Source organism: Bactrocera oleae, chromosome 4 (genome assembly GCF_042242935.1).
Source record: "Bactrocera oleae isolate idBacOlea1 chromosome 4, idBacOlea1, whole genome shotgun sequence".
Lineage (NCBI taxonomy): Eukaryota > Metazoa > Arthropoda > Insecta > Diptera > Tephritidae > Bactrocera > Bactrocera oleae.
Window position 1 is genome coordinate 6,149,440 of NC_091538.1, and position 20,639 is coordinate 6,170,078.

General features: G+C 33.6%; 4 protein-coding genes across 7 annotated transcripts; 1 reads left to right on the forward strand and 3 right to left on the reverse strand.

Annotated features, from left to right (window-relative positions):
- Positions 1–247: 247 nt before the first annotated feature.
- Positions 248–9,603, reverse strand: mip120 (Myb-interacting protein 120). The gene is made up of 5 exons (XM_014246743.3): positions 8,941–9,603; positions 4,035–5,515; positions 2,876–3,942; positions 1,685–1,824; positions 248–1,594 (listed from the first exon to the last, which is right to left on the reverse strand). The coding sequence occupies exons 1-5, from the start codon at positions 8,960–8,962 to the stop codon at positions 1,098–1,100; spliced, it is 3,207 nt and encodes a 1,068-aa protein (XP_014102218.2). The 5' UTR covers positions 8,963–9,603; the 3' UTR covers positions 248–1,097.
- Positions 5,824–7,712, reverse strand: mEFTu1 (mitochondrial translation elongation factor Tu 1). Its single transcript, XM_014246744.3, has 2 exons — positions 7,587–7,712; positions 5,824–7,524 (listed from the first exon to the last, which is right to left on the reverse strand). The coding sequence occupies exon 2, from the start codon at positions 7,492–7,494 to the stop codon at positions 6,022–6,024; it is 1,473 nt and encodes a 490-aa protein (XP_014102219.2). The 5' UTR covers positions 7,495–7,524; positions 7,587–7,712; the 3' UTR covers positions 5,824–6,021.
- A 358-nt stretch (positions 9,604–9,961) lies between the features above and the next one.
- On the reverse strand, positions 9,962–13,716 carry LOC106626920 (uncharacterized). The gene is made up of 6 exons (XM_014246819.3): positions 13,138–13,716; positions 12,981–13,085; positions 12,845–12,916; positions 12,304–12,778; positions 12,151–12,204; positions 9,962–11,902 (listed from the first exon to the last, which is right to left on the reverse strand). The coding sequence occupies exons 1-6, from the start codon at positions 13,557–13,559 to the stop codon at positions 10,196–10,198; spliced, it is 2,835 nt and encodes a 944-aa protein (XP_014102294.2). The 5' UTR covers positions 13,560–13,716; the 3' UTR covers positions 9,962–10,195.
- Positions 13,717–13,985: 269 nt separating this feature from the next.
- On the forward strand, positions 13,986–20,617 carry EndoB (SH3 domain containing GRB2 like, endophilin-B). Of its 4 annotated transcripts, XM_070107909.1 has the most exons (8): positions 13,986–14,247; positions 14,533–14,966; positions 15,025–15,088; positions 15,731–15,766; positions 15,861–16,051; positions 16,387–16,538; positions 16,644–16,702; positions 18,188–20,617. In XM_070107909.1, exons 1-8 carry the CDS (start codon positions 14,170–14,172, stop codon positions 18,332–18,334), a joined length of 1,161 nt encoding a protein of 386 aa, XP_069964010.1. In that variant the 5' UTR covers positions 13,986–14,169; the 3' UTR covers positions 18,335–20,617. The 4 variants fall into 4 exon arrangements, with proteins under 4 accessions (XP_069964010.1, XP_069964011.1, XP_036230663.1 ...); XM_070107910.1 differs by lacking the exon at positions 15,731–15,766 and having other exon boundaries at positions 13,987–14,247; XM_036374770.2 differs by lacking the exons at positions 16,387–16,538; positions 16,644–16,702 and adding an exon at positions 17,886–18,123 and having other exon boundaries at positions 13,993–14,247.
- Positions 20,618–20,639: the final 22 nt, after the last annotated feature.

Below are 20,639 nucleotides of genomic sequence, written 5' to 3' on the forward strand. Positions count from 1 at the left end.
TTATTATATTTTTCAAATTAGTAGCCTTTATTTACAATGGGTCAAGTTATACAATTGTAGTACTTAAAAGCTAATATAACTACATTCGCGTCTTGAAGTTACATTATTTACCTTTGGAGTAGACGTCAAATTTTGAATTTGTTGCATAAAAGCTGAGTTTTTTTGTTTTGTTTCATTTACTATGCATATGTATATGTATATACATATTTATAAATCCTTCTTACTATACCTTTTGGTGTTAATGGTTATCGTATAGGTAGTAGGTGTATAAACTAAATATAAACAAATATATATGTAAAAAATATATGCGCGCATAACTCATAAAAAAGAACGCCTAACATTTGCTTTCTTCGCTTTTATGCTAGTAAAAAGTAACAACAATTTTAATAATAACCGTTGTAGAAGATATATACATACATATATATATATATATATATATATATAGCGTTATAAGTTAGACTTAAACATAAATAAAAAATACATTAAAAATTAATTTAAAAGGTAGCAAAAAATTGTTTGTGGCTTTTCAAAAAAGCCGAAAACTTATGCAAAAATAAAACAAAAAATGTGTAAGCGCAAAAACTGTGTTAAACTTTATAACTTAATGCAAAATAAATAAAGAAAAACTTTATTTTCTTAACCACCATTTTGAATAGTCGAAAAAATCGCTTATACGAGATACGAATATATGTAAGTAATTTTAAATGAAACATGCACGAGCCGTATGCGCTGCCCAAAAGATTTATCGCTTATGCCAAGTAACTTTTTGCTATTTATAAATGTACTAAAATTGTTTATGAACAAACCCGCTTAACACTACTTGTCGCTTAGCATGAGCGTTTGTTTAGTAGAAGTATGAAAAACGAAGAAAGCGGCGTTATTCACTATTTACAAAGAAGCTGCTGATTGTTACGACTTTATTTCAACCTTTTTTTTTTTGGTTTTGCATAAATTTTTGTTTATATTTTTTATTTTATAGCTATATATTTTTGTTATGTTTGTATTGTTATTAAGAAAACTAAGGGGCACGCTATATTGCTATACAAATTTGCATGCCTGCGAATATTAACAATTTAACGGTAACACCAGACGCCTGCTTAGTCTTGTGTAAAACTGCTATCAGTGTTGCGTATGGAGAAATCGATTATTTCGACCAAACAACGTCCCATCTCCTCCATAACCATCTTTTCAGTTTGATATGCGGGTAAGCCATTCTTTTCACATTCATCCGCCTGCGAGATCATGCATTGTATGGTGGCATCCACCACTTCTTGTGTAATAAAATTGCATTGTTGCTTTTCGGACGCTGTGCCAGCAACGCCAGTAGTGCCATTGCTGCCGCTACAAGTACTGCCGCCAGCAATACTGTTGCTACCGCCAGCGAGTCCCGCTATCAAATCGTTGCCCATAGCTAAAGCTTTAGCGGTATCTTTAAAAAGTTTATCATTGCCAAGACTAGACGTTTTGGTATTGGTCTTGTCGTAGGCGCGTTTCTGACTGGCCGTTGGTAGCGACACACTCGCAATGCTTGCTAAAAGTTTCGGATCTATCGGATCCATGTCCAAATCGGGACGTTCTTCGATGTTTCGACAACCTATAAGCATATCATATATTATAGTTTTGTAGTGAACAATTAACGCAAATAAGTTATTGTAGGTTTAAATATTGTGTTTTAAAAACTTACCGACACATTTGCAGTTGGACGAACAGGGTATTTTCGCCTCATAGCATTCGCAATAGTTCTTCAGACAGCCGGAGCGTTTGCAGTTGCAGCCTTTGTTGTGACGCATGTCGCCTTGTTCGCGTGAGGTGGTTATTTTTGGTCTAAGGATATGTTACAATTGATATTTCGTACAATTATATTTGTGATTACGTTGAGTATGAATATTTAACACATGGAAACGTTCATGCAAAAATTATGAAACGATTTTATCCTCAATGTTTCACACCAAACCCAAAACATGCAAAATTAAAACGAAAAACAATTTTCGCGCTGGATTTTCTATGATTTCTTTATGCGCATTCGAACTTGTCAACGCCTACTTGATAGTAGCAAAATTTCAAAAATTTTAATTCAAACAAGTAAGTAAGCACAATAAACACACTGTGAGCAAAATTAACACAGTACACAAAAACAACAAAAAAAAATAACACCTGAATGATGGATTTAGAGGTTATGTGTAACAAAATTTTTATAAGAGTCTAAAGTAAAGGGTTAGGGAAAACAGGATGAGGCATGAAAGGCATTAACGCAACTGTACTTGTTTACTGTACATTTGTATTATTTTTTTCTGGTAATTTATATCTTTAAATTTTTATTTGAACTTATTTTTAGGTATTTTATTGTAAGCAAAAAATGTTGATTATTCTTAACTTTTAACAACAATAAATAACACACCAAAATAATAGATTTAGAGGTTATGTGTATCAAAAATTTTATAAGGGTGTAAAGAAAGGAGTTAGTGGAAACAAGATGACTATGGGGTATATATTATATATATTTTTTAATTTATGCTTTTCGTTATTTGGATTGTTTAGGTTATGATAGTCATGAAAAATGTTAATGAACATATGGTAAAAAAAGGTTTTGGATTACATAAGTCAAATAAAGCACTTTTGTTTGCACATAACTTTAATGAAATTAGTTTTATTTTTTGCTTTTTTTAATTCTCATTTTCTTTAGTAAATAATGTTTACATGCATATATTGTTTAGTCTTAAATAATTCTAGTAATATATATAATATATATATATATATAGTTTTTTAATTTTTTTTATAAAGCAAATATTAAAATTTGTTTAATTTATGTGCATAGAATGAAATTATTTAGGTTATGAATGACTACAAATATAAAAAAAAACTATTATGTACTCACTTGAATGCACTGGGATTTCGCTCAAGACAATTTTTGATTGCACGCTGCCGTTGATCTTCATACTGTAGATTATTGAAGCAATCTTTGCACGTACAATCTTGACAGAATTCACCGTTGGCAAAGCAGTCGCAATACAATTTCAAACATTGTGATTTGCTGCAGTTGCAATGCTTTCGCCGTATGCCGCCATTCGCCGCATCCGGCAACAAATCTACTGGACTGCCGTCTTGTTTGTCTTCCGGAGGTTCCAATTTGATTTTAAAATTCAATAGCGCGCTATTAGCATTGTGATTGCTGTTGCTGTTGGTGGCGCTGTCGTTGCTACTACTACTTGTCGCCGCCCCGCTTCTCGTCAGCGTTACTAATTTTGTGTTGTCACTCTTTTGTTCTAGTTGCTCCAGTTTCTTTTGTTGTAACAACTTTTGTTGCTGCTGTTGTTGAAATTGCCGCTTTAGTTGCAACGTTTTATGTTGTTGTTGTTGCTGTGCAATCAGCGCCTGCGTCTTGCCATTAATTAATAATGATTTCTGTCCTGAGGACTCTGACGACACAAAATTATTATTGCTCTTGAGTATACTCTGCATTTGTTGTTGCGGTATTTTGCGCGTTGGTGATTGACCACCACCGTTTTTAGGCTCACCAGCTATGCCAGCATTCGACTGTAACGTAACCTGACGCACTTGTCCACCGGCTGTGGTGCGCAACATTGAATGCGGCAACATAAATATATGACTGCCGGTTGCTAGCCTTTTCGCCTCGGGCGGTGCATCCATATCTACACTGTCATCCTCCACCTCAGCGGCCGCTGTCACAGTTGTTATGCGCTTGAGCTCCGAATTGATTTCGGATATTTTATGTTTACGTATTAGCGTTGTGGTGCCAGAAGTAGCACTACTCGTATTAGCATTGTTTTTGATCAACGATTGACCGGCGTTGGTATTGATTAACTGCGCAGTAGTGGATGATATGACATTGGCTGTGGAGCTGTTGGTGGTGGAGGTGACGCTTTGACTGCGTTGGCCATCGCCCAAGGCACGTAAATTCGGCACTGTCACTATGGTTTTTTGCTGAAAAAAAAGATTACAGATTATGAATTTAAGCAAATTTACCGGTATACAAATAAATTTGTTTGGACCAGCTTTCTCGCACAAACACTTACCACTTTCGAAGTAATTGGCGAGAATGTTACCGGCACACCACTCTCCTTCTTTGGCGACTGCGTTAGTATCAGTTTCGTAGAGCCCGTCGGACTGGGACGTACCACGGTGAACTTGGACGGCACACCGCTGGCATTTAGTATCCTGAACGTCGAAGTTGCCGTACTACTACTTTGCGTGCTGCTCACCGCTGACGCACTACTCGTCAATGTTGTTGCTGATGTAGACGACACTATATTGCCGCTATTGTCGGCATTGCTCTTCGGCAACACACGCAAGTATTGTACTTGTTTGCCAGGCAGCTGTATAGTCTGCAGTTTGCGTGCAGCGTTGGAGTTGCTTGTTGTCGTACCAGTGATCGTGCTGCTTCCGGAGGCCGATGCCGTTGAATTTGTGTTGCCACCAAGTGTGAGTGGTTTCGGCGACAACTTAATCAATTGTTGGTTAGAAACTAGTATTTGCTTGCCATTGGCAGATTGTACGATTATTTTGTGGCCAGACGTTAGTGAGCCTTTGCTGGTATTAGTTGGATTTGTTGCACCACTATTACTTGTGTTGGCGGCGCTCGTTTGTAAACGATATGTTGTTGTGCTTGCTGCTGTTGTCGTTGCTGTTGTTGCCCTGCTCATTGACGACGCATTGGTGGTTGCCGCCACAGCTGCTGTTGCGGTTGGCGTGGCTTTGATGACAACCTGACCGCCAGCAGTGGATATGACACGTTTAGCACCGGCTGCTCCTTGCAATTGCTTTGCAATAGTTGGCGATAATGTAAGCGTATTTTTAGTTGTTGCATCAATTGAAGTTGTTGAGGTGGTTGATCCTGTGGCTGCCGTTACCATGGTTGCAGTGCTTTTAATTGGTACCAAACCACCAGCGGAAGTACGCAAGAGTTTGAAAGCAACGGTTTTATTGCTATTAGCTGTTGCGGTAGTTGTAACACCAGCCATTGTGCTGTTAGCTGCAGCAGTTATGAGTGACCCTCCTCCACCAATCGCTGTGCCGGTTGCTTTCTTCTGTATATAAACTATTTGACCATTTGGTGTCTTTATAGCCCTTTTGCCGGTTGTAGCCGTGCCAGTAACAACTCCCGCTGATGTCGATGGGCTCTTAGCTAATGTTGTTGTTCCTGTTGCTATGATTTTCGGTGAAATTTTCACCAGTTGACTGCCGGTGGTTATCGACTTTGGTAAAATATTTCTGCTATTCAATACAATTGGCGTTGTTGCTGATTTAGCACCACTGTCCGTTGTGATTTTCGTCACTGCATTTGTTGTTGTTGTAGATATGGGTGTCACTGCTGGTTGCGCATGTTGTGGTGGTTTTTTGGGTCCTGGCGTATTTAGTGTATCACTTTTCATAGAGCTGAGCTCTTCCTCGATCCCTAAAGGATCATCACCTATACCAACAGCTTTCTTAACTGGTGAATCGTCCAATAGATCTTCAAAACTCAATTCCGGCATGGGCGCAGTATCATTGAGGGTATCTGAGAGATAGTTATTTAAGTGTATAGAATTTAGTAAATCAGACAGAATTTTTAAATATTCACAATTTTGTATACATGGAACGACCAATTGGCGACAAGTCCTGTTAAAGATATTTAATATGCATATAATCCATACTTCTGCACATGAAATAGTTAAGGATTTTGGTTATATTCTTGTTAGAATTAATGTATCCCAATTTATATATCAACAAATATAACTTGTAACTAAAAGCTAAACCGCTAACTTAACTAGTTTAAACAAAAGACCTCAAAGACCTCAAAGACCTCAAATCCCAGAAAAAGCCACATTTAATAACAAATTTTGAATTTATGCCGACTTTTATTCAACAATCAACTGAATGCATGGAATTATAATGCTTATACTTTCATATTCTATTTTAAGATTAAAAGTCACAATTTCCTTTACATCATTTCGTTTCTGCTTCAGTTATAGTAATCATATATAAAACTAAATATAATTAGAAAACATTTTTATTTTAAAAAGTTTATTTCTTTCCAGCCTCCTTCTTCTCGCGCGCCTTCTTACCCTCCGTCAATGACAAACGCTCGTTCTCGCTAAGTGGCGGCAATACTTTTGTTACGACACCAGTGCCCAGTGTTAAGTTACCATCACGCAGGGTGAATCGCTGTCCTTGTTCCAAAACCATGGGACGAATGAGACGTAAAATCAGTTTAGTGTCCTCACCAGGCATTACCATCTCCTTATCGGGTATCTGCACTTGCACGGCACAATCCCATGTACGCGAAAACATTTGTAATTGAATGAAGGACATGAATGGTTTGTGACGGCCACCTTCTTCTTTTGCTAAAATATACACTTGAGCTTCTAGTTGATCTAGCGCTTTAACTGAACCAGGCTTGCACATAACCATACCACGTTTGATATCGTCACGTTTTACACCACGTACTAGCGCGCCCAATTGATCACCGGCCTGTGCTTCATCAAGAATTTGATGGAACATCTCTACGCCAGTTACTGTCGATTTAATAACTTTATTGTAACCAACAAATTCACAGTCATTGCCTTTTTTGACTACACCACGTTCCAGACGTCCGGTTACGACTGTACCACGACCGGGTATTGAATAAACGTTTTCAACTGGCAGCAAGAAGGGTTTATCCAATTCACGAGCTGGCGTCGGAATAAAGTTGTCAACTTCTTTTAACAACTGCATAATAGCTTCAGAGCCGATTTCCGGATTACGTCCTTCTAAAGCGCACAATGCTGAACCTTTTACAACTGGCACATTATCACCATCATAACCCATCTCAGTCATTAGTTCACGAATTTCCATTTCGACTAGATCTACCATTTCCTGATCGGCAGCATCAACTTTATTGATAAACACTACTATATGGTTGATGCCAATTTGCTTAGCCAATAATAAATGCTCACGGGTCTGTGGCATAGCACCATCAGTAGCAGCAACTACAAGTATAGCACCATCCATCTGTGCTGTTCCAGTAATCATGTTTTTGATATAATCAGCATGTCCGGGACAATCTGTGTGACCATAATGCCGTGACTCCGTCTGATATTCAACATGCGCTACATTAATAGTAATGCCGCGTGCTTTTTCCTCTGGTGCATTATCAATTTCGTTATATTTTTTGCTTTCAGCCAATTCTTTGTCGGCCAATACAGTGGTGATTGCAGCGGTCAAGGTTGTTTTTCCGTGATCCACATGACCAATTGTACCGACATTACAATGTGGTTTGGTACGTTCGAATACTCTTTTCTCATTGGCATAAGTACGCACATAATGTTGGAAAGTTGAAGTGGCAGCAGCAAGTGAGGGTAAACGTTGTGGGCAATGCAAAAGCGCTGCTGCTGATCCTCTTGTGCAACGTATGAAACGTCCAGTGCTCAAAGCTCGACGGGTGGCATTAGAACGACCCACAGTAGCGAGCGCAAAACTCAAGGCAGTGGATTGACGTACGGCAACAAAAGCAGACATTGCTTAGCTGATTATACTTCAAAGTGCTAACTGAAAAAATATATTTGTTTATACTTTTTACGATCAAAAAAGTTTACGTTTTCTTAACTTACACAATCTTTTCTTTGATATTGTAAGAATATAGGAAAATTATTTCACGCCGCTTAATAACCCGTGTAAAAGTCAATTGCGTAAAACTAACCCCAAAAGGGCCCACCAGAAGCAAATGTCAAATAAAAAATTTTTCCAGCGCCATCTGAACGACAGTATTGAAAAATAACGTCTAACCCAATAAGAATAAACGCCCGAATGTAATTGCAGAGAATGTTAATGAATATTCATGAATATTTTTTCTTTAGGAATATTCGTTGTGTCTATTTATAGCAATTCGCACATTGTGTGGTGTTTTTTTCTTTTTCGAAGTTTTATTTTTCGATGTTCCCTCATCTAGAATTACAAATTAGTACACAAAAAGATTTCATTTAACATTTGCTCCTTCTCTATTCATTAACATTCTCTGGTTGTACTTTATTTTAAGGGCATTGATCAAAACATCATTAGTTGTAAAACCCCAAGTTTAAGAGAACATAGTACTGTCTGTTATATCAAACACTGGTGTATTTATTAAATTTTCTTGCCGTAAAGACCTTTTACACTCACGACTTTTTTAAAACTATCTATTACAAAAATTTGTTATTTTTGTAAGTTTCCGATAATATGCATCAATCATGTTCACTTCTTCACTTCTAAGGACGAATATGCGTTATGGCAAATTAATTCGTTTTAGTCATATAGATATGCGACCAAGTTAGTTAATCCATTCCCCAGTATTTGAACATTTTTTAAATATTCGTTCACAACCGTTTTATATACATATCACAAAAATGACTAATAAAAACTTGTTTTCATAAGCAATAATTCAATGTTCATAGAAATTGTTAGAAATAAATTGTCTGGCAGCACTCATTCAAAAAATATCCCATATATGGGAAATTCTGATTTTGGAGGCATTGTCGACCATCTACTATACAATGACGTTAAAGTACTCCCAAAGATTGATAACATGGCCAATAATTAATATGTACAAATAAATCTATAACTATTTTGGCATCAATATTGCGTATAATTATTAAAGCAATTTTCATGATTGTTATTGCTGATATACACTTTTGTATAAAGCTTTGGCTGACAGAACTGCTTGAAGACCACCCCAATTTTAGCTGGTCAGCAATTCCAAAGTTTCTTTAAGTAGGTTAAAAGCCACAAAAATTTAACAAAACCATAACCATTGGTGGTGTGCAACATTATAACACTATCTTACCATAACTATAATTTTTATTACATATTTGATTTCAAATTCAAATAATATTTTATAATGCATGTGTCGCTTAACAAACTAGCAGCTAAATTGAAAATTCAATTTGAAATGCGAAAATGGTAGAAGATATAATAGAACAATCTACTTACCAATATTTGTGCTTGAATCCATTTCAGACGTGTTAGTTTTAATTTAATATTTAAACTTTTCACAATTTTGCTTTTAAATCCACTTTATAGCAAGCTTAATGAAGTTTTGTCAACAACATAGTACTTCAATATGAGGCTTTTATTATTTAGATGAGTGAACCACGAGAATGTCACTATATCCGTGGCCAACGGTTGGCCAAATCGCCACAAAATACGGTCACTGCAATTACTATCAACTCGAACTAAATTAAGTGTCAGTGAATAGATTCCCTAGTATTTAATTCATCACTTTGCACATATAATCAGCACGTAGTAAATGAAATACAATCGCAAGGGCATAAGCAGAGAACGTATATTCTAAAACATTGTCCGAAAAAACAAAAACGCACCAAATACACAAAAACGCGCGATCGCTTATCACAAATAATATTTATATAAATACGTTACTCTTAACTTGATCTTATTTTGTTTGTTGTAGCTAGGCCGTACAAATCAGTTCTTTCAATAAATTCGAAAGAGTTTTTGAATAAAATTTCAAATGATTTTCACACTACTTCTGTTCACTATTGCATTAAACTGGGATTTTTGCACTTTTTCTTCTATTATTACACCGTTTACTATACGCTTTGCGTTGACATTCGTTATTCACCCGTTCAGGCCTCTTTCATTAGTTAGATTGACAGTGCTGCCGCTTTTTGTTTTTGTCATTGCTCGTGTAAATGAAGTTTCGGTTGGTTGCACTGTTGAGTTGCCATTTTTATTGTCGGTACAGTTTTGTACCATTCCGTTTTTGCCATATTTAAATATGGCTTTTTTGAATATGATTTTGAATATATACCTATATAATTAGTCTACGAATCGGAACAGAACCGAATTTATATCAAGAAGTCTGTTATTTAGCGTCAATCTTCCAAACTGCTTCAAGTATAAAAACATTACATACAAATTTCAACACAACTTAAAATATACACATACATATTTCTTTTAAAATCAAGCTAATCAAAAAATATTCATCACGGTGAAAGTTACAAAAGTTAGAATATCTTATTATTTATAAATATTTACACACGTTTTTACAATGTTTATCCTGCATTGTTGAGTAATACTCACTACTTATTAGAAAAATTATTGTGCCCCATTAAGAAAGGAAGTGCATACAAACACAATTTTAAATTTACTTAAATTATTATTTACACATACATTTACATAAAGTACCAAATAATCTAATTTTAAACATGAAATTATTTACTAACTTTTATGAAAAGTTTATGGCCGAGCTGTTATTTAATAAAAACTCAAAATCCATAAGACAATTTTCGATTTTTATAGTTGCCGCTGGAGTACTTTTTTGAGTAGTTTCAGGTTGGATGGCAGTATCGGGAGCAAAATCCTCAAATGTATGCATTTTATTAACAAATTTTTCAAAAGACGACATTGGTGTTATCTGGAACACTTTAACGGCACTTTCAACTGCCGTTTTTCTATCAGTTGTATTAGATTCATTACAATTACTTCTGTTATTTTGACTTATTTGAATGTCAGGTTTTATGTCGTTACTCTCGAGAATGGTGTTAACAGCAGCTGCTGTTTCTGCTACGTTGTGATCAGCTAGCACAACACTAACAGTTCTCACAGAAGTTTTCTTACGATTTTTAATCAACTTTTGATTTCCTGTTAACCGCCTGGTATAACCAGGTAGTGTAGTACCATGGACATTTTTATGATGTGCGTACAAAGAATCGTATTGATTGTAACATTTATCACATTTCGGGCATTTCAGTGTACGCCGGTTCGTAACAGCATCCACAACAGATGTGTACTTTCTGCATTTTAAACGTGGACCGCTCGACCTGCCTACATTTTGTCCTTTTTCGTTAACACAATATCGTCGTGTCAGTTCTTCAATTGAACCAATTAACGGCCGATGCTGTGTGCGTAAATGTTTAAGAAATATACAACGCTTGCCGTAAACTCGATTGCAAATTTTACAATGGCCATAACCCATATGCATATACTTCACATGATCCATTAAATATGTTTTCCTTATGAAAAGTTTGCCACATGATTCACAAACATAGTCATAACTACCATTATGAGTAGTCATATGCGTTTTTAAATGGTGCGAAAAGTAAAACCGTTTCGGACAAAGTTCACATTGAAAAGTGGGCTCTCGATGGCGTCTTTGGTGCGCTTTTAAAAGGCTAATAGTCGTACAACGAAATGGACATTCATTACATGCATAAGTCTTTTCGACGTTTTCTAGTTTTTTACGTTCTTGATGACGCTTTTTGTGGTTTCTCAATATGCCTTCAGTTCTACAACGAAATTCACATACATCGCAAACAAAACGGCAATTGCCCTTCGTATGGATTTCCAAATGCTTTAGAAAATCTCGTGAATCTGTAAATGATTGGTTACATTCGGCGCAAACGGCATCAGTCTCAAGCAGGAATCCAGGTAACACATGTTTTCTTTGTAAATGTATACGCAATTTATGTATATAATCGAATCGCTTATCACATTTATTGCAAGCATATGGCAGTTGACCCATGTGGTGCTTACGATATTTATGAATTTGCAATCCAATAGCATTATAACAGAACTTTTTGCATATATCACAGTACACCTTTTGTGGTATTTTTAAGTCACCACCGGAAGGCATATACTCCGCACATTTCCTGTAGTAGTCAATGTATTTCTCCGTGAATATCAAATTCGAACGTCCTTCTTTTGCTTCGGTCATAGCAATATACCAAGCTTTAATATTTTCAACATTTTTACGCAAAACACTTTTTTTTAAATTAAGACTCCACTTTTCCGTCATTATTGCCATCAAATCTTGCAGTTCATTCATATATCTTTCGATATTTAAATTGCTGTTGCCTTGCAATAAATTAGGAAATCCTTTTAAATGTTCCAAAAAATCCATCACTATGGCATGAGAGGTATTTTCGAAGCTTATCTGCAAAATTGTAAAATTAATATATTAATTTAATAGTAGGCTATTTAATCCCACCAAAATGGACGAAGTTATGGCTATTTGTATACCCGATTATAAACGTTTTACATAATATTTTAAAGATTTAACGCGCTTTCGCCGCAACGCACGTTTTCAAAGTCGGTGCCCTACATAACTTGAAAACTACTTCGCCAATCGTTGGGAATTGAAATTATCCACTAATTTTGTATAGTGATATTGTTTTTAATTACCTGATCTATTATTTTTCGCTCTGTTGTAGGGTTCGCATTACATTTATTTTTATCCTATATTTAAAAGTATAAAGTGTTTAAACAGAAATTATTAGTATTATTGTGAAGCAACATTAATTACTTACAATAATAACATAAACAACAACTACTTACTCTCATTCTGCTTCGGCTGTAACAGTGTTCTAAGCAGACTTTATAACTTTCTGCCGACATATGATAAGGTTCTACATCAGAGCAACTATCCCAATCCTTACCATTGTCGAAGTGTTCTGGTAATATTTCTTTAAGGTCAGCTTTTGCACTCAGACAATTTACGCGATCGTTATCAATTAAATTGACAAACAGTTTTTTTCCTGGAGTTTCACGCACTTCAGCATCATCATTTGAAAAAGCGTCATTGAAAATATCTGTTTCTTCGTTGAGAGACTGGGCATCGCTTACAGATTTTGCATCGTTTTCAGTATAAACTTTTTCCAAGTCACTATGAGTATTGATAACATGATCTGAAAATTCGGACCAAAACGATATAGGAAATTCCGCATCGCAATGAAAACAACGAAGATTAAAATATTTGTCATCGCCAGTTTTCGAAACATTTACGAATCCACAATTAATTCGATCTTCCGATCTGTGCAAATTTAAAGATGAAGTATAAAATGTTAATGAATCCTAATAATTTATTTTTTATGCTTACGGTTCCTCAGTTTGCACACCGTTTGTAATGTATGTTGCAGCACTGTTGGTTTTTGGTTTTTCTAGTACATACCTGAAAATGTAATATGATGTAGCAGACTTAAATTCTACAACTTGAATATAAAGTAAACTATTACTCAAGCGTTTGCTCCTCAATCTCTAATACTTCATCGTCAGAATTATCCACTTCTATATCTTGATTTTTCGCCAATTGCTCGTCGTCAAATAAAGCTTCATTTATGCTAAAATAAAGATCATATTTAATACTTCAAGTAATAATATCAGAATACTTACAATTCAATATACGTTGTGACTGGTGTGGTTTCTGGGCAAACAGGGGCGAATTGAACTTGGGTTTTTTCATTTTGTTTGTTTTGGTTTGTAAGTGATTGATAATTCTGCAGTTGATTTTTTCTTCTAAGGTTTTCCCTTATTTCCTGTATTTTCCTATTTTGCTCAATACTCAGTGAGGGAAAAAACAGTTTTGTTGGTTTCTGCACGGATTCCTCCAAAGATTTCACAGTTGTTGGAACATGTGGAGCGCTTAGTGTTAAAGTCTTTAACTCTTTGTTCAAGGGAGTTGAGTTGTATTTGCCATTTGGAGGTTCAATAGTTGTATGCACTACTTTGTTTGTGGAAAATGTTGAGGGATCAATTATAATTACACCTGAAGTGGTCACATCTATTTGTGACGTATGGTTGTGAGGCGGCTCCATGTGACTTTATATTTATTGCAATATATTAGAGCAAATATTAGCAAACTGTTTAGAGAATAACAAAAATATTTTTCGCTTATAAAAAATGTGTTGTACGCTAATAAAGCCGCCAGAAATCATAATCACAATCAGCTGTTCGCTAGAGATAAAATAAACATTTCAAGTCGATATATTCTTTTATATCAATCGAAAGAGAAATTAAACAATTATTTACAAAATTTGTTATAGAACTAAAGAAAAACGAATTTGTCCTAAAATAAAATAGCTTAAGTCAAATAATTAAATATGTGTATTTATAAAAATTATGAATTTGACAGCGGTATTAATGCAAAAGCAGAGAACGTAAAATATATGATATACGTGCAAAAGTTAATGAAAGCTTATGTAGTCTCTATAAAAAACGATACAAATTGCAACTCTGTGTTTTCATTTATTTCCTTGGGCATATCACCAAAATTTTATTTTCTTATTGTACTCTGTTGGACAACTTTTGCCAGAAAATCCAAGTTCAACAGAACAAATATAACAAGAATTTAGAAAATATTCAAAAATTATTATAAACCTAGTGTAAAGACGTTCTCAATCTACAAAAAGACGATATAGTGCAAAAATGAATATAAATTTACCAAATTTTAATGTGAAAAATCTGGTGAAGGAGGCGGGGAGTACTCTGTCCAGAGTGGTGCAGGTAATATGTCTAAATATACGTGTAGCCTGAAGTGTACTGTTATGTCAGTGGGTGGTGGGTGCAAACCCTTTTTTATTAAAACACGTTGCGAATGCACCATTGTTTCGATTAATCATAATTTGATGAATTGAAGCAATACAAAATATTATAACATTTGACACGTTAAACCATCGCGATGTACATACATATGATTGATTCCAATCCGTTTTTCAATATATCCCACTACATGCACAACACATCGATTGTTAACAATATATATAAACGAATGTGTGTATTTACCACTAGCTAACGGAAGAAAAACTCGGCACCACAGAGCGCACCGAGTACGATAATGAATTCCAGAATCTAGCTGAACGTGCCGATATAACCAAGACATGGACAGAAAAGATAGTGCGCGATACCGAGACAGTATTAATACCGAATCCACAAAATCGCATAGAAGATTTTATTTTTGAAAAAATCGAAAAAACTAAACCACAACGACTGAGCAATTTAGAGCACTTGGCTTTAGATATGATAGAGGCCGGTGGAGATTTCGGACAAGATTTACCATACGGTCAAGCTTTAATAAAAGTTGGTCAAGCCGAACAGAAACTAGGACAATGTGAACGCGATTTTATTGCATCCTCTGGCATATGTTTCACTCAACCTTTGCGTAAATTCTTAGAGGGTGAAATGAAAACAATTACGAAGGAACGTGGTATATTAGAAACTAAACGGTGAGTTTGATAATTAATGTATATATGCATATTGATTGATCCAAACAAATAATTACAGTCTTGACTTGGATGCTTGCAAAAATCGGGTTAAGAAAGCAAGAAGTATGTTAGGACAACAGGCGGTAAGTAACAGTTTTGACCAATTTTAGGATTACAAAGTAACACAAACGCTTAAAAAAAAAAACAAGCAAAAAAGCTGCACCGAAGCTATAAAACCTTTCCCAGGTGCATTTCTTATAACATAAAAGGGTATGAAAATATGTTTATCTTGATTGTGATCGGTCAGTTTGTATGGCAGCTATATGCTATAGTATAGTATATGCCCGAAGTGAACAATTAATTGAGAGAATGTACCACTATCCTGCATAATAATACATGCCTTATTTCGTGAAGATATCTCGTCAAATGCAAAAGTTTTTCATATAAAACTAGATTTTAATCAATCAGTTTGTACGGGAGCTACGGCCAATAGTGGTCCGATCTGAACAATTTCTTCAGAGATTGTACCGTTGCTCGGACAATATGTATATTTTATTGAATTCCGCCGTTTTCTTTGGGGTGTTACAAACTTCGTGTTATAAACTAAATTTATACCATGTTCAGGGTATAAAAATATTGAATTAAAGTTACCTGAGAAAATATGAAATAATTGATTATTATTGGAGTTCATAGAAAAACAGTTCATCATTTAGGCGTTATATTCATAATTAATATTTTTAATGTAATATGCATATCTGCACGCTGCTTTAATTTGGAATTGTTAGAAAGATGGTGTCTCCCCAGAGGCAGTACTTGAGCAGGTACTTAAAGTGAATGAATGCGTGACAATTATTGTATTATTTAACCATTTTATGCAATACCTAACCCATTTAAAATGCATATTACTACACACAGGCCGAACGTGACTTGCGTGTCGCACAGGCGGAATTCGATCGTCAGTCGGAGATTACCAAAGTATTGCTTGAGGGTATCAGCACTTCACAGGCATCTCATTTAAGACATTTGCATGCATTTGTTGAGACACAGGTGCGTTATTACAAGCATTGCATGGATGCGATGAACAATTTGCAACGCGATTTGGCTAAGTAAGTCAAGTTAAAATAGCAGTTGAAAAAAAAACCGCTAAGTATTAAATGTTCACAATGTTTTAGCTAATTTTAAGCTTTGACCTTTTATTAATTAGAGTATGAGAGTATTTTGCGCACCTTAGTTTTTAGTCGTTCTTTATAAGCACGCTTAATTTTAACATAAAAATAAATATATATATATTCCATTTTCAAAAGCACATATTATGCATATATTTAATATACATATGTATGTATGCATATAAATTTTATACTATATACTAACATAAGTAAAATGGAACTTTAACATAAAACTTGTAATAATTGAATGAAACAAAGCCTTAATTGGTTTGCAGACTACGTCCCGCAAAGCCACGACTACGCATAAACAGCGAAGATGTGGATGGGCCTCCCAACAGCGTAATGCTTTCAAATATCCATGCAACGTATAACAGTAACGAAACACATGAACTTAAAGAAGTCGATGATAATGATGATTTAAATAATTTTCACACTGTCGATATTAATAAGCATAATAATGTTAACATTAATGAAACTCAACAAAATACTAATGGAAGTTCCCAAAATCAAAATAATACTACAAATCCGTTTGCAACAACACAAATTTTAGAACAATATGATATTGAATTTGATACCAGTGCTATAACTTCAGTTTAGACAAGAAGATAGTGAAAGTATATACTTAAGTATAAAACATATACATACTTAGTTAGGTTGTGTTTTTCGATATAAGCAATATTATGGATTTAAAGAAACCGAATAGTTTGCCACTGTGCTAATCGCGCTATTAAAATTTTAATTGCTGAATGATTAATATTTATATATGTATATATATATATGAATGTATGTATGTATGTGTGAGAAAAATAATTATGAAAACTCAAAACCTCATATTCGAATCAAAATTGTAATTAATAGTTAAATTAAACTATATATTCACGCTGGTTGTTGTTGTTTTACCATGCACTATAAATTATACAAATTTGTTGCGAGTATAAAACTTCAAAAAATTTGTGTAAAACACATTTTTCAAATCTTTATAAAAAGCACATGTTATTAATTTTAAGTACATAAAAGACATAAGAAGGTTTCAAGTACAAAAGGTATATGTTATATAAGAGAATTACTAACGGGGTTGGCAGGAAAGTAATACGTATATAAGTAGTAAAAACTGGTCTGATTCGTCTCATATATCTAAATATATGAGAAAAAAAAATTTCGAACAGGGTTGCAGATAATGCTTAAAAAAATTGAATTAACATTTGAATTAATTTTTTTTTTTTTTGTAATTCCGATAATCTAAATTAAAAGCAAATTTTAAATTCCTAATTCAAATACCAGATTGAAAAAAAAAGAAATTAATTAAATACGGAAAAAAAAATTTTAATCCCGAAATCGGATTAAAATTTAAAAAACGGAAATTTCGTATTTATGGTATATTTCCCAGAACTGCAAATAAAAATTGAAAATCTAATGATTAATCCAAAATTTTTGGAATAAAAAATTCGCAAACCTGATTTCGTAATTAAATTAAAATACTATAAATTTATTATATATAAAATAAAATTTTTTGAATATAAAATAGTTCACAAATTATATTACGAAGCAGATTAATAAATTTTTCGTTGACTAAGATAATATATGTATATAGCAAAGGTGCGAAATTAATATTAAATGTTAGGTATTATTTGTATATTTATATATAGCTCTAAACCTTCTTCCAATTAATATACGCAGCTTCTAATTACTTAACCTATAATAGCGTTACATGTAGTTGTTCGTAATATCCTCGTAATGTCGCCGTGCTCATTTTATCATATATTATTTTGCTTAGTTTGGGAGGCCCCACCCCATACGTACCGATCGATATGTACAACGATAATGATGGTAGTGTCACTGGTGGCATTGGCAACGCTGGCGGTGGTGCTGGCGCCGGTGTGGCTACTGGCAGCGGTGCTAGAAGACGCAACCCAGGCGATCCGTTATTGAATGCTGATCAAATGCGACGCGCACGTGTCCTATGCGCTTACGATGCAAAAGATCACACCGAATTGAATTTAAATGCTAACGAGGTATGCGAAATTCTTGTAATACATATACATATGTATATTTGTATTTAATTTTTCTTCTTGTTAGGTAATATTCGTAAGCGAATGCTCACCTGTAAATCCGGATTACATGTACGGCAAGCAGGGCTTATTGAAGGGACTGGTGCCACGCGCATTTCTCGAAATGCTCGATGACGAAGAAAATGACACGTATGCAGGCAATAATGATTATTAAGTGAACGTCTCATAATAGCATTTAAAGTGTAATAGTCCACTTATGCAAAAATGTACACCACATGTTCCATAAATTTTAAAAAGCAATGTTAAAGAAAATCCACAAAAACTCATAAAATTTATTTAATGTACACATATTTTTTTAGCGTTGCGTAAATTGCAAACACAAGCAAAAATATAACAACATAGACGGTATATAGCAATAGCAATGTTAAATTTACCTAGAAAATGCAGTACAATAATAAAAAGTAATATAAATTATAAATAATAAATATATAAACCGAATAACCCCGCTACAAAATGAAAAAAGCTTAAAGAATATTTAAAATGTGCAATAATAAGTTGCGAGCAAGATATGTTGCAGAAAAATTGCTTAAAGACGAGCTGTTGTTATCTAGAACTGTTGTAGCGCTAAATTTGCTGAACAATAAACCAAGTATTAACGAGTGGTACAATAATATGGCTATAATGCCTGTTTTTATAAACTACATACCGCATGATAATCACAATTACAAACATACAAATTAGTAATTAGCGTTAATATTTTAGTTCTGGGAAATGCTTCAAGTCGGCACAGCATATGTATGCATGTATAAAGTAAAAAAAAAACGATTAATAATTTAATTTTTAGTTATAAGTTTTGTTGTAGTGTTTTTAGTTTACTTTTTTATTTATTTAATATTATTTCTTTGTGTCTTCCAGTACCAGAAATCTGATAAAAACATGCCAGTATTTTGGTTTTAATTGATATTAAAGAATCTCTACACCTTCTTAGCTGTAATTGTGTCATTCATATTTTAAATGAAAAAAAATCAAAAGAAAATTATTTATATTATAATTTTTTTTATGTGAAAAGCGTTATATTAAATAATTGTATGTTGCGTATTGCTCGTAGAAATAAATAATAATTTTGTGAATTTATAATTTTTTTGCATAATTTTGCGGATTTTTGTAGCAATTTTTTTTTTTTTTTTTTTTCTTGTTCAAAACTATATAAACTGACAATTCTTTCTAAAAATAAAATAAAATTTACAGTACTTAAAGCTGCTGGCTTAAGCTTATCGTCAATTGAAAACTAAACAATTAATAAATAAATTAAGCAAGCTAATTTAAATGTATATATGCTTGCAAAACGCTTAAAAAATATACCAGTTTATTTAAGGTGCAATTAAGGCGTGTCAATTAGACATATAAGTGCAATTGCCAGTAACAGTGCACATGCAGTACTTTTTTGCTTCTCTGTAACAATACGGTAAAAATATTAAATTTTTGTGCAAATTAAAGCAAAAAAAGACAGTTCAACGTAATATGATTAGAATATAAATAAATTTAAGAAAATTATAATGTATTGCATAGTTTACAAGTTATTTGTGCAATTTTGTCCAATATAGTGCAATTAAATCTGGTAATATTTAAATTTAAATCTACACAGTTCTTATGCTATAATTCGTTTTGTTTCATATGCTTAATTATATAAAATGCAAAAGTATATTGTTACTGCTTAAATAATTACTATAAAAATGCCCAAAAAAAGTTAAAAACTAAAAATGTTATATAGGTGAATAAACAATTACAACGAAACACAATGAATTGGTTTCCCCAAAACTTTAAAAATTTGTTACTCTTTTCGCCTTATATAAATTTTTAGATATTATATAATTAACTACGTAACATAAGTTATCTGAAATTCCAAAAAAATAAAAACAGTTTGTCTTCTTCTCCTAAAACATTTAATCGAGAGCTACTATTTAATTAATAAAATTGCAAAATCAAATAACAAAAACTAATACCAATCATATACATAAAGGAACAAATAATAAGAAATATATGTACACCAAGTGTTATCCTGGTTAACATGGAGAACGTATGTGTGCCTCGTGCATGTGGCAATAATTTATTTTTAGCGATTCATTATTTAGTAGTTAATTTATTATGTACAATAGTAGTGTGAAAAAATAGCAAACGTAATCGTGTCGAATTTTTAGAAAGACATACAAAATGTATACATAGATTCACATACCTAAATGGCATACACAATATGCCTGAGCGAAAATGTACCTCCATTTGTGTAATTTAATAACTATTGTCTAGCATAACTGTATTATTATTAACTTTTAGTAACTATTTGATTATTTCGAGCACCTCTGCCACGATTTGTAAGCACTTTACTTTGCTAAGTATGCAAACGAAACGTTTTCAATAATTACTTACTACATTCCCGTAATTTTAAAACCATAAATGTATTACAAATAATAAAGCAAAAAACTAAACAAATATATCGTAATATTGTTGTTGTGTTATTTAAA

Coding starts and splice junctions, on each gene's coding strand:
- mEFTu1 (XM_014246744.3), bottom strand. CDS start 7,494: ATGTCTGCTTTTGTTGCCGTACGTCAATCCACTGCCTTGAGTTTTGCG.
- mip120 (XM_014246743.3), bottom strand. CDS start 8,962: ATGGATTCAAGCACAAATATTG. Junction 1,825..2,875: donor CGAAATCCCAGTGCATTCAA/GTGAGTACATAA, acceptor ACATATCCTTAG/ACCAAAAATAACCACCTCAC. Junction 1,595..1,684: donor GTCCAACTGCAAATGTGTCG/GTAAGTTTTTAA, acceptor ATATGCTTATAG/GTTGTCGAAACATCGAAGAA.
- LOC106626920 (XM_014246819.3), bottom strand. CDS start 13,559: ATGGAGCCGCCTCACAACCATACGTCACAAATAGATGTGACCACTTCA. Junction 12,917..12,980: donor ATTGAGGAGCAAACGCTTGA/GTAATAGTTTAC, acceptor TTACATTTTCAG/GTATGTACTAGAAAAACCAA. Junction 12,779..12,844: donor GGTGTGCAAACTGAGGAACC/GTAAGCATAAAA, acceptor AAATTTGCACAG/ATCGGAAGATCGAATTAATT.
- EndoB (XM_036374770.2), top strand. CDS start 14,170: ATGAATATAAATTTACCAAATTTTAATGTGAAAAATCTGGTGAAGGAG. Junction 14,248..14,532: donor CTCTGTCCAGAGTGGTGCAG/GTAATATGTCTA, acceptor ATTTACCACTAG/CTAACGGAAGAAAAACTCGG. Junction 16,052..17,885: donor TTGCAACGCGATTTGGCTAA/GTAAGTCAAGTT, acceptor TATTTTGCTTAG/TTTGGGAGGCCCCACCCCAT.